The 12,812-nt window shown below is 42.4% G+C and overlaps 1 protein-coding gene across 1 annotated transcript; it reads right to left on the bottom strand.

Moving 5' to 3' along the window:
• Positions 1 to 506: 506 nt before the first annotated feature.
• Positions 507 to 12,812, bottom strand: LOC142377974 (haloacid dehalogenase-like hydrolase domain-containing 5). The gene is made up of 9 exons (XM_075462309.1): positions 12,756 to 12,812; positions 11,081 to 11,272; positions 10,885 to 10,997; positions 9,441 to 9,534; positions 6,402 to 6,435; positions 3,531 to 3,705; positions 3,248 to 3,424; positions 1,319 to 1,487; positions 507 to 695 (listed from the first exon to the last, which is right to left on the bottom strand). The coding sequence occupies exons 1-9, from the start codon at positions 12,810 to 12,812 to the stop codon at positions 507 to 509; spliced, it is 1,200 nt and encodes a 399-aa protein (XP_075318424.1).

Consider the following 12,812-nt stretch of genomic DNA (forward strand, 5'->3'; position numbering starts at 1 on the left):
CAGCAGGTGTCAATAGGTGTCAATAGGTGTCCGTCAGGTGTCCGTCAGGTGTCAGCAGGTGTCCGTCAGGTGTCAGCAGGTGTCCATCAGGTGTCTCTGGTGTCCGTCAGGTGTCAGCAGGTGTCCGTCAGGTGTCAGCAGGTGTCAGCAGGTGTCTTTCAGGTGTCCGTCAGGTGTCTCTGGTGTCCGTCAGGTGTCAGCAGGTGTCGGTCAGGTGTCTTTCAGGTGTCAGCAGGTGTCCGTCAGGTGTCTCTGGTGTCCGTCAGGTGTCGTCAGGTGTCAGCAGGTGTCCCTCAGGCGTCCCTCAGGCGTCCCTCAGGCGTCCCTCAGGCGTCCCTCAGGCGTCCCTCAGGCGTCCCTCAGGCGTCCCTCAGGCGTGGTATTAGTTTGTTAACGCACGACACCATAGTCACAGGTTACAGATGTCCCTCAGGTGTCCCTCAGGCGTCCCTCAGGCGTCCCTCAGGCGTCCCTCAGGCGTCCCTCAGGCGTCCCTCAGGCGTCCCTCAGGTGTAGGAGTGTTCCTGCTGCAGCAACAGGTCCACAGCAGCCTCCACATCCTGCACCACATGACTCGGCTCCACCAGGTCCGGCTCCAGCACCAGGTCTCGGTGACCATGGAACACCATTTCTGTGACCCCACTGTTCTGGTCGCTGGGCAACGGAGAGTGGGGGTTATAGACACCTGTGCACACCTGAGGAAAGGAAGAGGATCTGTTTTCACGGCTCTGCTGTATTTGAACTCTGCTGCTGTGGGATTCGGTCGTTTGGATGTAACATGTGACTTTTCAACGTGGACAGGAATGCAAAGTAATCAGTCAGAAGAGGCTGGCTCCTATGTTAAATTCACAGTTGCTTTAAAGCAGACTGCAAGACAGTTGGAAAGAAAATGGTAATCTAGATGAGTCTCAATTGGATTGGAAAGATAGTTTAATAACGTATAAAAAGCCCTTTGTGAAGCTAACTGTATCATTCATCACTGATAGAAGAGAATAAGAACAATCCCAGGTTTCTCTTCAGCGCTGTAGCCAAACTGACAAAGAGTCCGAGCTCTGCTGAGCCAGGTATTCCTTTAACTCTCAGCAGTGATTTCAGGAGCATCAAGTTTCAATCCAATCTGTTGGTTTCCTGAGCTGTGCTACTTTAATTGAATTGAATTTGATTCATTTGATTGGATTGGTTTCTGATTGTATTACAATGACTCGGATTCTAATTGGCTTGAATTGGACCAAAGTGCCCTGAGACGACATTTGTTGTGATTTGGGGCTTTATAAATAAAACTGAATTGAATTTTCTATGAGGAACCGTCTCTGCGTACCAGTATGGAGCGACAACGAGCAGCAGACGCCAGCTCCTCCTCTGTCATCGTCAGCTGACTCCCCGTCCCCTGGGCAACCAGCTTGGAGCTGGTTGCCGTGGCAGCGCGCTGCTGAGCCAGGTAGCGGTTGTACAGGTTAGCGCCATAGATGTCCGTCATCAGGTTATCGCTGGAAAACAACACAGAGATGGTGTTATTTTATGGTTACTGTGGTGTTAGTGCATTCAGATGGTGCCGAGTTTGACAGTTTTAGGATTTTATAGTTTATTGGGGTTTTTTTTTCATAATGCTCAAGGGCGACACATTCCCACTGGGTCCCAAACTCAGCAGTTGGTTACTACTATAACCAACCCAACAGACGGGTTACACTAGGTTTGGTTATCTGACAGTGTGGGCATCAGTAGACATGGGCTGTGTTCGAAACCGCATACTTCTCCTACTACTCCTACTACTCCTACTAACTTTTTGAGTTAGTATACGAGTTAGAGTAAGCGAGAAGTTCCCGGATGCATACTAGATTCTCCGAAATGTTGGGTATGCATCATGAGGTTACTACTCATACTCAAACTACCCAAGATGCAACGTAACGTGACGTCGCCGATCTTCATTTCCTGTCAAAACGGCAGTTTCAAGCTAGCTACAACGAGGGTAGGTTCACTTCCTGTTTTCAAAACAAAAGCACCAATTGTATGGTAATGGCTTTCCCTATGATGAAAGGCAACGGGTATTTTATTTTGGTGAAAATAACCGGAAGTGCGCTGCTCACTGCGGCTAGCTTTAGTAGCGCCGAATTCGTGGGAACAAAATTGTAAATAGCCGGTATTTTGTCAGGTTTTCAACACGTTGGGGATCTAAACGACTACTTTCTCTCCTGAAAATGTTTCAAATGTTGCTAAAGTTTACAGAGTTTAGAGCTTAAGAGAAATCAGCTTCAGGCCGGCTGATTTCGGCTCGGGCAGGAGCGAAATGCATTGTGGGTAAACGTTCTGCATACTGATCGATGAGTATGTAGTCTGTAGTATGTAGTATGGACGTATGCAGTATGTAGTATGTAGTATAAAGTATGTAGTATGTAGTATGTAGTATGTAGTATGCAGTATGCAGTATGCAGTATGTAGTATGCAGTATGCAGGATGGAAGTATGCAGTATGTAGTATGTAGTATGCAGTATGCAGTATGTAGTATGTAGTATGCAGTATGGAAGTATGCAGTATGCAGTATGCAGTATGGAAGTATGCAGTATGTAGTATAAAGTATGTAGTATGTAGTATGCAGTATGCAGTATGTAGTATAAAGTATGTAGTATGTAGTATGCAGTATGTAGTATATAGTATGCAGTATGTAGTATGTAGTATGCAGTATGCAGTATGCAGTATGTAGTATAAAGTATGTAGTATGTAGTATAAAGTATGTAGTATGTAGTATGCAGTATGCAGTATGTAGTATGTAGTATGCAGTATGCAGTATGCAGTATGGAAGTATGCAGTATGTAGTATAAAGTATGTAGTATGTAGTATGCAGTATGCAGTATGTAGTATGTAGTATGCAGTATGGAAGTATGCAGTATGCAGTATGCAGTATGGAAGTATGCAGTATGTAGTATAAAGTATGTAGTATGTAGTATGCAGTATGCAGTATGTAGTATAAAGTATGTAGTATGTAGTATGCAGTATGTAGTATATAGTATGCAGTATGTAGTATGTAGTATGCAGTATGCAGTATGCAGTATGTAGTATAAAGTATGTAGTATGTAGTATAAAGTATGTAGTATGTAGTATGCAGTATGCAGTATGTAGTATGTAGTATGCAGTATGCAGTATGCAGTATGGAAGTATGCAGTATGTAGTATAAAGTATGTAGTATGTAGTATGCAGTATGCAGTATGTAGTATGTAGTATGTGCGCACTGTGTTGCAGACAGTTGGGTTACCCGACAGCGTAGACCGTGGACAGCGTGCGGTTGTGGTTCTGCCGCCGTAGCAGCTGCTCGGCGTACTGGTATGTGAGCAGGCTGGGTTTCCCCAGCAGCACCTCGTACTGCAGCTCTTGACCCGTCAGCTTCCTGTAGACCGACTCCAGACACAGCATGAACATCCCGTGACCAAACCTGTGGCCGCACAGCAGGGACACAACAGCTCATTCTGATGAAACGACAGGCCGCCTCAGAGCCCCGCCCTCTACCTGACCGCCAGTGAGAAGTGTTTGGCTGTTACCGTGGTGACGGGGCCTCGGCCATCCAGAGCAGGTCCATGTTGCAGGCGAGGATGGGCAGCTGGGTCGACAGCTGGGTGTCGTGCACACAACCAGGGCTCCCATTGGTCAGGAGCACGTCAATGAGCAGCTGCAGGTTGGTCTCCCATCTGACTGGCTCCCCAAACAGGATGATCGCTGTGGCAACACAGGAATTCAGTACGAACATGACGAGAACTAACGGTTTCTGCTGATGTCTTCAGTTTGTCCACAGATGAATCAAAGAACTCATCAACCAAAGCACAAGCTCAGATCTGCAGAGACTCTGTTCAGAGCTACAAAGACAACTTTTCAACAGTGGATAACGGAGGAAGAGTCCGCTGAATGGCGGCATTTAAATCTGCTGGATGGCGGCATTTAAGTCTGCCAGATGGCGGCATTTAAGTCCGCTGGATGGCGGCATTTAAGTCCGCTGGATGGCGGCATTTAAGTCCGCTGGATGGCGGCATTTAAGTCTGCCAGATGGCGGCATTTAAGTCCGCTGGATGGCGGCATTTAAGTCCGCTGGATGGCGGCATCTAAGTCCGCTGGATGGCGGCATTTAAGTCCGCTGGATGGCGGCATTTAAGTCCGCTGGATGGCGGCATCTAAGTCCGCTGGATGGCGGCATTTAAGTCCGCTGGATGGCGGCATTTAAGTCCGCTGGATGGCGGCATCTAAGTCCGCTGGATGGCGGCATTTAAGTCCGCTGGATGGCGGCATTTAAGTCCGCTGGATGGCGGCATTTAAGTCCGCTGGATGGCGGCATCTAAGTCCGCTGGATGGCGGCATCTAAGTCCGCTGGATGGCGGCATTTAAGTCCGCTAGATGGCGGCATTTAAGTCTGCTAGATGGCGGCATTTAAATCTGCTGGATGGCGGCATTTAAGTCCGCTGGATGGCGGCATTTAAGTCCGCTGGATGGCGCCATTTAAGTCCGCTGGATGGCGCCATTTAAGTCTGCTAGATGGCGCCATTTAAATCTGCTGGATGGCGGCATTTAAGTCCGCTGGATGGCGGCATTTAAGTCTGCTAGATGGCGGCATTTAAGTCTGCTAGATGGCGGCATTTAAGTCTGCTAGATGACGGCATTTAAATCTGCTGGATGGCGGCATTTAAATCTGCTGGATGGCGGCATTTAAATCTGCTGGATGGCGGCATTTAAATCTGCTGGATGGCGGCATTTAAGTCCGCTGGATGGCGGCATTTAAGTCCGCTGGATGGCGCCATTTAAGTCTGCTAGATGGCGGCATTTAAATCTGCTGGATGGCAGCATTTAAGTCCGCTGGATGGCGCCATTTAAGTCTGCTAGATGGCGGCATTTAAATCTGCTGGATGGCGGCATTTAAATCTGCTGGATGGCGGCATTTAAGTCCGCTGGATGGCGGCATTTAAGTCCGCTGGATGGCGGCATTTAAGTCCGCTGGATGGCGGCATTTAAGTCCGCTGGATGGCGGCATTTAAGTCCATTTGATGGCGGCATTTAAGTCTGCTGGATGGCGGCATTTAAATCTGCTGGATGGCGGCATTTAAGTCCATTTGATGGCGGCATTTAAGTCTGCTGGATGGCGGCATTTAAATCTGCTGGATGGCGGCATTCAGTTCAGTTTGTATTGTTAATAAGGTGAAATTTTCAGAGATTAAAGACAAACTAGTTACTCGTGCAACTCCTCAAAGACAGACGGGGTAGTGCCATCGGCATTCCCGAAATCCTCTTCAGACAAAGTGTTCCCACACACGAGCGCAGCTGAGTCTCATTGAATAATTTGTAAGAGGTGCACGCACGTGCAACTCTAAGTCGGTTTATTTAGTATTTCAGGACATGAAAATGACTTTTCAAAGCACCTTTACCACACATTGTCTCAATGAAACCAGCCCAGGAAAAAGGAAGATGGAAAGAATAAGAAGAATTATGGAATTACTCCTCTTCACTTTTATTTCTAACATGAAACCGAGCCAGTCCCAGCTGGGTTTCTTTATTACTGATAAATGGAATCATACTTCATATAGAAAACATAACAAGCAGAAGCAGACTGTGGGACGATAATTAGCTGCAGAAACACAGTTTCAGTGACTACAGATTTCTCTCAGATGTCATGAACACAGACGCTGAAATCCAGTTTATTTATTGAAAGCTGACCTTATCGAGTTGTTCTGTTCCTCACAGATTAGTGAGCTGCTGCTCATCTATACGTCTAACAGACTGAAGGCCTTTCCCGTTATGTTACCAACCGGCTGACAGTTAACCTCGTTAGAGGTCACATGCCCCAGCAGCTGTTTCTACATCCTGAGGTTATTTAACAGTTAACCAGCAGGGATTCTGGCTCTGTGCAGGAGACTGTTGTCTTTAAAACTGAAGAGACGGGTAAATGCATTTGTAAGGGTTAAAAACAAAAGTTAAAAACAGTTCAAAATGAATGATGATAATTTCATTGTAATTCATATGCTTAGAGTATGTTAGTTTGAAATACACAATTAGGTTGTGTAAAAAGGTTAAAAATGTTTCCATGTTCTAAATTTTTTGATGTGTCGTCACTATATAACGTTAACTCTGGTAATTGACTGTGTGTACCTTAAATTTCGAGTCAGAACATGGTGGAAGCAACAGTCTTTTGAACGTGAGCCAGACCTTATAATTTGCTTTGTTATTTTTAAGTAAACATTTTAAAAGACAAAGAAAGTTGTCATGTCTCGTCACTCGCGTGGAAAAAGAGCGTTTTTTCGACTGACTCGAGAAGTGGTACAGTAAAGAAAGACGAACTAAAGGAGTGCCACCACAGTATTGACTCATGACATGAAACCAGAAGGACTGTAGTTAGTTCTCGTGTTGGTTGTGTTGCATGTTTGTTGTGTTACCTTGTATTTGGGGCAGGCTCTGAAGAGGAGATGGCTGAAACAAACAAACACACACACACAGTAAGCTGAACTCTGCCCGATTGATTATGAACAGGAAACAGGCAGCTCATTGGATCACCAATAAAGTATAGATAGAGTAAAATAAATAAAGATTGATGGAGTCCTTCCCACTATTATCAATGATGTATCATCAAGTACAGCAGCTTTAGAAGTATCTTTAGAACTTGATTTGTATTCAGACGGCTTCTGCCCAGTTGATCTCTCTGAGCTAACAACAGCAATAGTCTCTTCTAAACCATCAACTTGTGTTTCTACGGAAGCCCAGAGCGGACGTGGTACGTATGAACTTTTTTTTGATGGTTGTCTCGAGATAACAAGTTAATTTACCGAAGGTGTTCGAGGCCACTTTTTCTCCCCAGTCCGCCCCTGTTTATATGTGTTTATATGTGTTTTACGTGTTTTATGTGTTCGCAGTTTGTTTGTCTTGCAGACGGCCGGCTCGCCTGCAGCTCAGCAGGCGTTTGCACCTCAGTGATCCTGCTGATACAGTCGACGTCATCAGTGACCAGCTGAGGGGACCAGGCCGTCTCCATGGTTACCGAACGATGCACGAGAGGCGCCGTTATCGTTTTCTCGAGATAACGAGATAAATAACTCGTTATCTGGAGAAAACAAAATGTTCGTCACACCAGCGGGATTTGCTTTGTGCATTTTCACAAACGCTCCAAATTCCATGTTTGATTCCCAGGCTACTTTATTCAGTTTTCAATGAAAGGGGGTAAAGATGGGTAAAAACCATTAACAGAAATACATATAAACACATATAAACAGGGGCGGACTGGGGAGAAAAAGTGGCCTCGAAAACCATTGGTAAATTAACTCGCTATCTCAAGAAAACCATCAGAAAAAAGTTTATACGTACCACGTCCGCTCTGGGCTTCCGTATATTTTAGACCCGATCCCAACCAGACTGTTCAAGGAGGTTTCCCCTTAATTGACACTTCCATATTGGATTTGATCAATCTGTCTTTGTTGACAGGATATGTACCTCAGACTTTTAAGGTTGCTGTAATTAAACCTTTACTTAAAAAACCTACTCTTGATTCAGAAGTGTTGGCTCATTATAGACCTATATCCAATCTCCCTTTTATGTTTAAGTTCAGTCAGGATTCAGAGTGCATCATAGCACAGAAACTGCACTGCTGAAAGTTACCAATCATCTCCGCTTAGCCTCTGATAGCGGACTTGTGTCTGTGCTTGTCCTGTTGGATCTCAGTGCTGCATTTGATACGGTCGATCACAGTATCTTATTACACAGACTTGAACATGTTATTGGGATTAAAGGAACTGCATTAGGCTGGTTTAAGTCATATTTATCTGATAGATTTCAGTTTGTTCTTGTAAATGAAGAATCTTCCTCACACACCAGAGTAAGTCATGGAGTTCCCCAGGGTTCTGTGCCCGGACCGATTCTTTTTACTTTATACATGCTTCCATTAGGTAACATAATTAGGCAGCATGGCATAAATTTCCATCGCTATGCTGATGATACTCAGCTGTACTTATCTATAAAACCAGATGAACCCAATAGGTTGGTCAGACTACAAGCATGTCTTAAAGACATAAAGACCTGGATGACTCAGAACTGTCTGCTTCTAAATTCAGACAAACTGAAGTCGTTTTCTTTGGACCTGAGCGCTTCAGGGAGAAATTGTCTAGCTATATAGTTACTCTGGATTGTATTTCTTCAGCTTCTGGTCCTACAGTGAGGAACCTTTGGAGTTATTTCTGACCAGGATCTGTCCTCTGACTCACATATAAAACAGGTTTCTAGGACTGCCTTCTTATAGACAATAGACACTTCTTTCAAGTGTCTATTGGTTTCCTTAGCTCGGCTACTTTTTTTAATTGGCTCTGTATGAATTGGACTCATTTGGATTTTAATTCATGTGATTGGATTGGATTGTAATTGGCTTGAACTGAAGAGATGCCAACTGACATGACATTTGGCGCTATATATCAAATCAAATTTATTTACATAGCACATTTCATGTACAAACAGTTCAAAGTGCTTCAGATAAAATAAAAGCATTGCAGCAGGGAGTGGAAGAAGCATTAAAATACATAAAAGAATATAAAGAGAAACAAATAAAATCATTTAAATGAATTTAAAAACAAGCAACAGTCCAGATAAGTTCAAAGATATTTCATGCATAGACACATGAGAACAGAAATGTTTTTAACCTGGATTTAAAAATGTCTCCATTTGGTGAAAGTTTAATCTCCACTGGCAGTTTGTTCCACTTGTTTGCAGCATAACAGCTAAATGCTGCTTCTCCATGTTTAGTCTGGACTCTGGACTGGACCAGCTGACCTGAGTCCTTGGATCTAAGAGCTCTGCTGGCTTTATATTCTCTGAACAGATCACAGATGTAAACCATCAGCAGGCTTTTAAAATCTATTCTGTGACTGACTGGAAGCCAGAGTAAAGATTTTAAAGCTGCTGTGATGTGTTCTGATCTCTTAGTCCGGGTTAAAACTCCAGCAGCAGCGTTCTGGATGAGCTGCAGATGTTTAATGCTCTTTGTGGGAAGTCCAGTTAAAAGAGCGTTACAGTGATGGAGTCTGCTGGAGATGAATGCATGGAGGAGTTTCTCCTGGAAACCTTTAATTCTGTTGATGTTTCTGAGGTGGTAAAAAGCTGCCTTGGTGACAGCTTTGATGTGGCTGCTGAAAGTCAGATCTGAGTCTATCAACACTCCCAGGTTACCAACTTGGTCAGTGATTGTAAGGGCCCGAGTCTCAAGATATTTACCAACGCTGACCCTCTTATTTTATATAAATAAAATTTCATTTAATTTAATTCAGTCAATAACCAATATGGAATCTTCTGAAATACTTTAATAACTTATGAACTGTTTTAAATGTTCATATTTAATGTGTAAAGAAGCATGAAGTACAGAACAAGCATTTCAAACTTGTACCTGAGTAAATGTTACTTCCTGCTGGGTAGCAGCAGGTCTCTCATTCAGAACTCACAGGTGTTGTGGGTCTCCTGTTGTGGTCCACCATGTCCAGCAGGGGGTGCTGCTCTGTGAGCTGCTCGATGGTCACCACCTTCTGGAAACCCAAACTGACGAAGACGGTGTCAAGAGTCCAAAAGTCATCACATAAGAGTCACAGAAATACACTGAGCACACACTTTATCATGCTGTTAATCGTGTTATTAATCGTGTTTTTAATCATGTTATTAATCGTGTTATTAACCATGTTATTAATCGTGTTATTAATCGTGTTATTATCCATTTTTTTAACCATGTTATTAACCGTGTTATTAACCATGTTATTAATCGTGTTATTAATCGTGTTATTATCCATTTTTTTAACCATGTTATTAACCGTGTTATTAACCATGTCATTAATCGTGTTATTAATCGTGTTATTAATCGTGTTATTAACCATGTTATTAACCGTGTTATTAATCGTGTTATTAATCGTGTTTTTAATCATGTTTTTAATCGTGTTATTAACCATGTTATTAACCGTGTTATTAATCGTGTTATTAATCGTGTTATTATCCATTTTTTTAACCATGTTATTAACCGTGTTATTAATCGTGTTTTTAACCATGTTATTAATCGTGTTATTAATCGTGTTTTTAATCATTTTTTTAACCGTGTTATTAATCGTGTTATTAATCGTGTTATTATCCATTTTTTTAACCGTGTTATTAACCATGTTATTAATCGTGTTATTAATCATGTTATTAACCATGTTATTAATCGTGTTATTAATCGTGTTATTAATCGTGTTTTTAATCGTGTTTTTAATCATGTTTTTAATTGTGTTATTAACCATGTTATTAATCGTGTTATTAATCGTGTTATTAATCGTGTTTTTAATCATGTTTTTAATTGTGTTATTAACCATGTTATTAATCGTGTTATTAATCGTGTTATTATCCATTTTTTTAACCGTGTTATTAACCATGTTATTAATCGTGTTATTAATCGTGTTATTATCCATTTTTTTAACCGTGTTATTAACCATGTTATTAATCGTGTTATTAATCGTGTTTTTAACCATGTTATTAATCGTGTTATTAATCGTGTTATTAACCATGTTATTAATCGTGTTATTAATCGTGTTATTAACCATGTTATTAATCGTGTTATTAATCGTGTTATTAACCATGTTATTAATCGTGTTATTAATCGTGTTATTAATCGTGTTATTAATCGTGTTATTAACCATGTTATTAATCGTGTTTTTAACCATGTTATTAATCGTGTTATTAATCGTGTTATTAACCATGTTATTAATCGTGTTATTATTCATGTTAAATTGTATTTTTTTGTATTTAATAGAAAAACTTTTTTTCTGCCTCATCTTTTCAGTAAATCCTGAACAGATGAACTCTTCTGGTTCTGGTTTTAACCGGCTCAGATCCCACCTGAGCCTCCAGGTGACAGGTGAAGGATACGTGTGGGCGATGTGGGTCACCGGTCCCTGTCCTGACACCAGCACACACTTATCATGGAAACCCTTCATCATGTGCAGAGGACTGTGCGACAGCACCACCTGCTCAGGTGAGATCTGCAGAAAGACACAGAGGTCACATGACTCAGGTAACCATGAAACAAACTACGCTAAAAACTCTGCCTGTCCGGTGGTCCTACCTGGACGTCCAGCAGGCGGGACAGCTGCTGCGCCTTGTGGAGTCTCTGACAGCTTCCCGCGTTGGTGACGAAGACCACAGGAAACAGGAAGTTGTTGTTCCGGTCCACCAGCTTCCTCAGAGCTCGCTGAGCGGCAGGAATCACGGAACCACCACGGAGGAGAACGCCATCCACGTCGAAGAGGACGCCGGCCTGCAGGGGCACACGGGTGGAGTCAGCCAGGTTTATTTTTATTATCATTATTATTATTATTATTAAGAAAGAATAGATTTTAAATAGAGCTGGGCAACGATTAAAATCTTTAATCTAATTAATCACATGATTTCCCTGATTAATCACGATTAATCGCATTTATACGCAGAATCTAAAAATGAATCCAAAAGTAGCGTATAGCTTTTAGCATTTAGCTTTATTTTAAATGTGCTGCCATATGAATGAAAGTGCCATAACATTTGTTGTGCAAACACACTTTTAACATCAGCATCTTTCTGTAGTTTTTATGTAGAAGCCTCGCTCCACTGTCTGTTTCCTTGAATGACTTGCTGCTATCAGTTGTGTGTTTTGCCTTTAAGTGATATTTTAGACTGGAACTACTACGCTGAGAAGACAATTCAACTTGGCAGAGTTTACAGATGACTTTGGTTCTGTCGACTCCGCCGTCTGGAAGAACTTTAACATGAAAATGGCCGAGTAAAAGTTCCGTACCCTTCTCCATGTTTGGTGGATCCGCCGATTACTTTCTTTTCCTGTTCCACAGCAGACAGCAGCAGACTTTTACAAAATAAAAGCCTGTGAGCAACAGACTTTAACAAAATAAAAGCCTGTGAGCAACAGACTTTTACAAAATAAAAGCCTGTGAGGGACAGACTTTTACAAAATAAAAGCCTGTGAGCAGCAGACTTTTACAAAATAAAATAAATAACAAAACCTGCGTTAATGCGCAATAAAATATTTATCGGTGTTAAATAATTAACGAGTTAACAGAGTGGTCGGTGGCGTAGTGGGCTGAGCAGGCGCCCCATGTACAGAGGCTATAGTCCTCGCTGCAGCTGGCCCCGGTTCCAGTCCCGCATCGGACGGCCCTGTGCTGCATGTTGTTCCCCCTCTCTCTGCCCCCTGCCTCCTGTCTCTCTCCAACTGTCTATCCATTCAAGGCATAAAAAGCCCAAAAAAATATTTTAAAAAAAACAAGCAAAAACGAGTTAACGCGATAAAAACGAGTTAACGCGATAACAATGCGTTAACTCATCCAGTCCTAATTTTAAAGTATCATCCATTTACCCCTTTCAGCAAAACATTTAAAAGTTCAACACACTATAGATTAAACAGCAAAAAACAAGGGAACTTTCAGTGTCTGTCAGGCTTCAATAACAGAGAAAAAAAACTATTAAAAAAGATAATTTCATCACACAGTTTTTGGCATCAACCAAAGGGCAACTGTACGCTGCTTTTAGATCCCAAAGACCCGCTGAAGCAGACAGAAACACCTCCACAGGCAGGCAGACGGAAGGAAGGAAAGAAAAAGGAGGCAGAAAAAGAGAGAAAGAAAGACAGAAAAAGAGAAAAAGAGACAGAAAGACAGAAAGAGAGAGAAAGAAACAGAAAGAGAGAAAAAGAAAGAAAGACAGAAAGAGACAGAAAGACAGAAAGACAGAAAAAGAGACGACTCTCTGACCTGTCGGCCGGTGCAGGCGTGTCGGACCGCCGGCTGCAGGAAACCTCGACACCACAT

The sequence above is a fragment of the Odontesthes bonariensis genome, chromosome 3 (assembly GCF_027942865.1).
Source record: "Odontesthes bonariensis isolate fOdoBon6 chromosome 3, fOdoBon6.hap1, whole genome shotgun sequence".
NCBI classification, from domain to species: Eukaryota; Metazoa; Chordata; class Actinopteri; order Atheriniformes; family Atherinopsidae; genus Odontesthes; species Odontesthes bonariensis.

What these genes read in the sequence shown, in the direction of transcription:
- LOC142377974 (XM_075462309.1), bottom strand. Translation starts at nt 12,812, where the DNA reads ATGTGGTGTCGAGGTTTCCTGCAGCCGGCGGTCCGACACGCCTGCACC. An exon ending in GAGCCTGCCCCAAATACAAG is followed by an intron (nt 3,706 to 6,401) that starts GTAACACAACAA and finishes GTGTTGCCACAG; the next exon opens with CGATCATCCTGTTTGGGGAG. An exon ending in GCCGAGGCCCCGTCACCACG is followed by an intron (nt 3,425 to 3,530) that starts GTAACAGCCAAA and finishes GTGCGGCCACAG; the next exon opens with GTTTGGTCACGGGATGTTCA.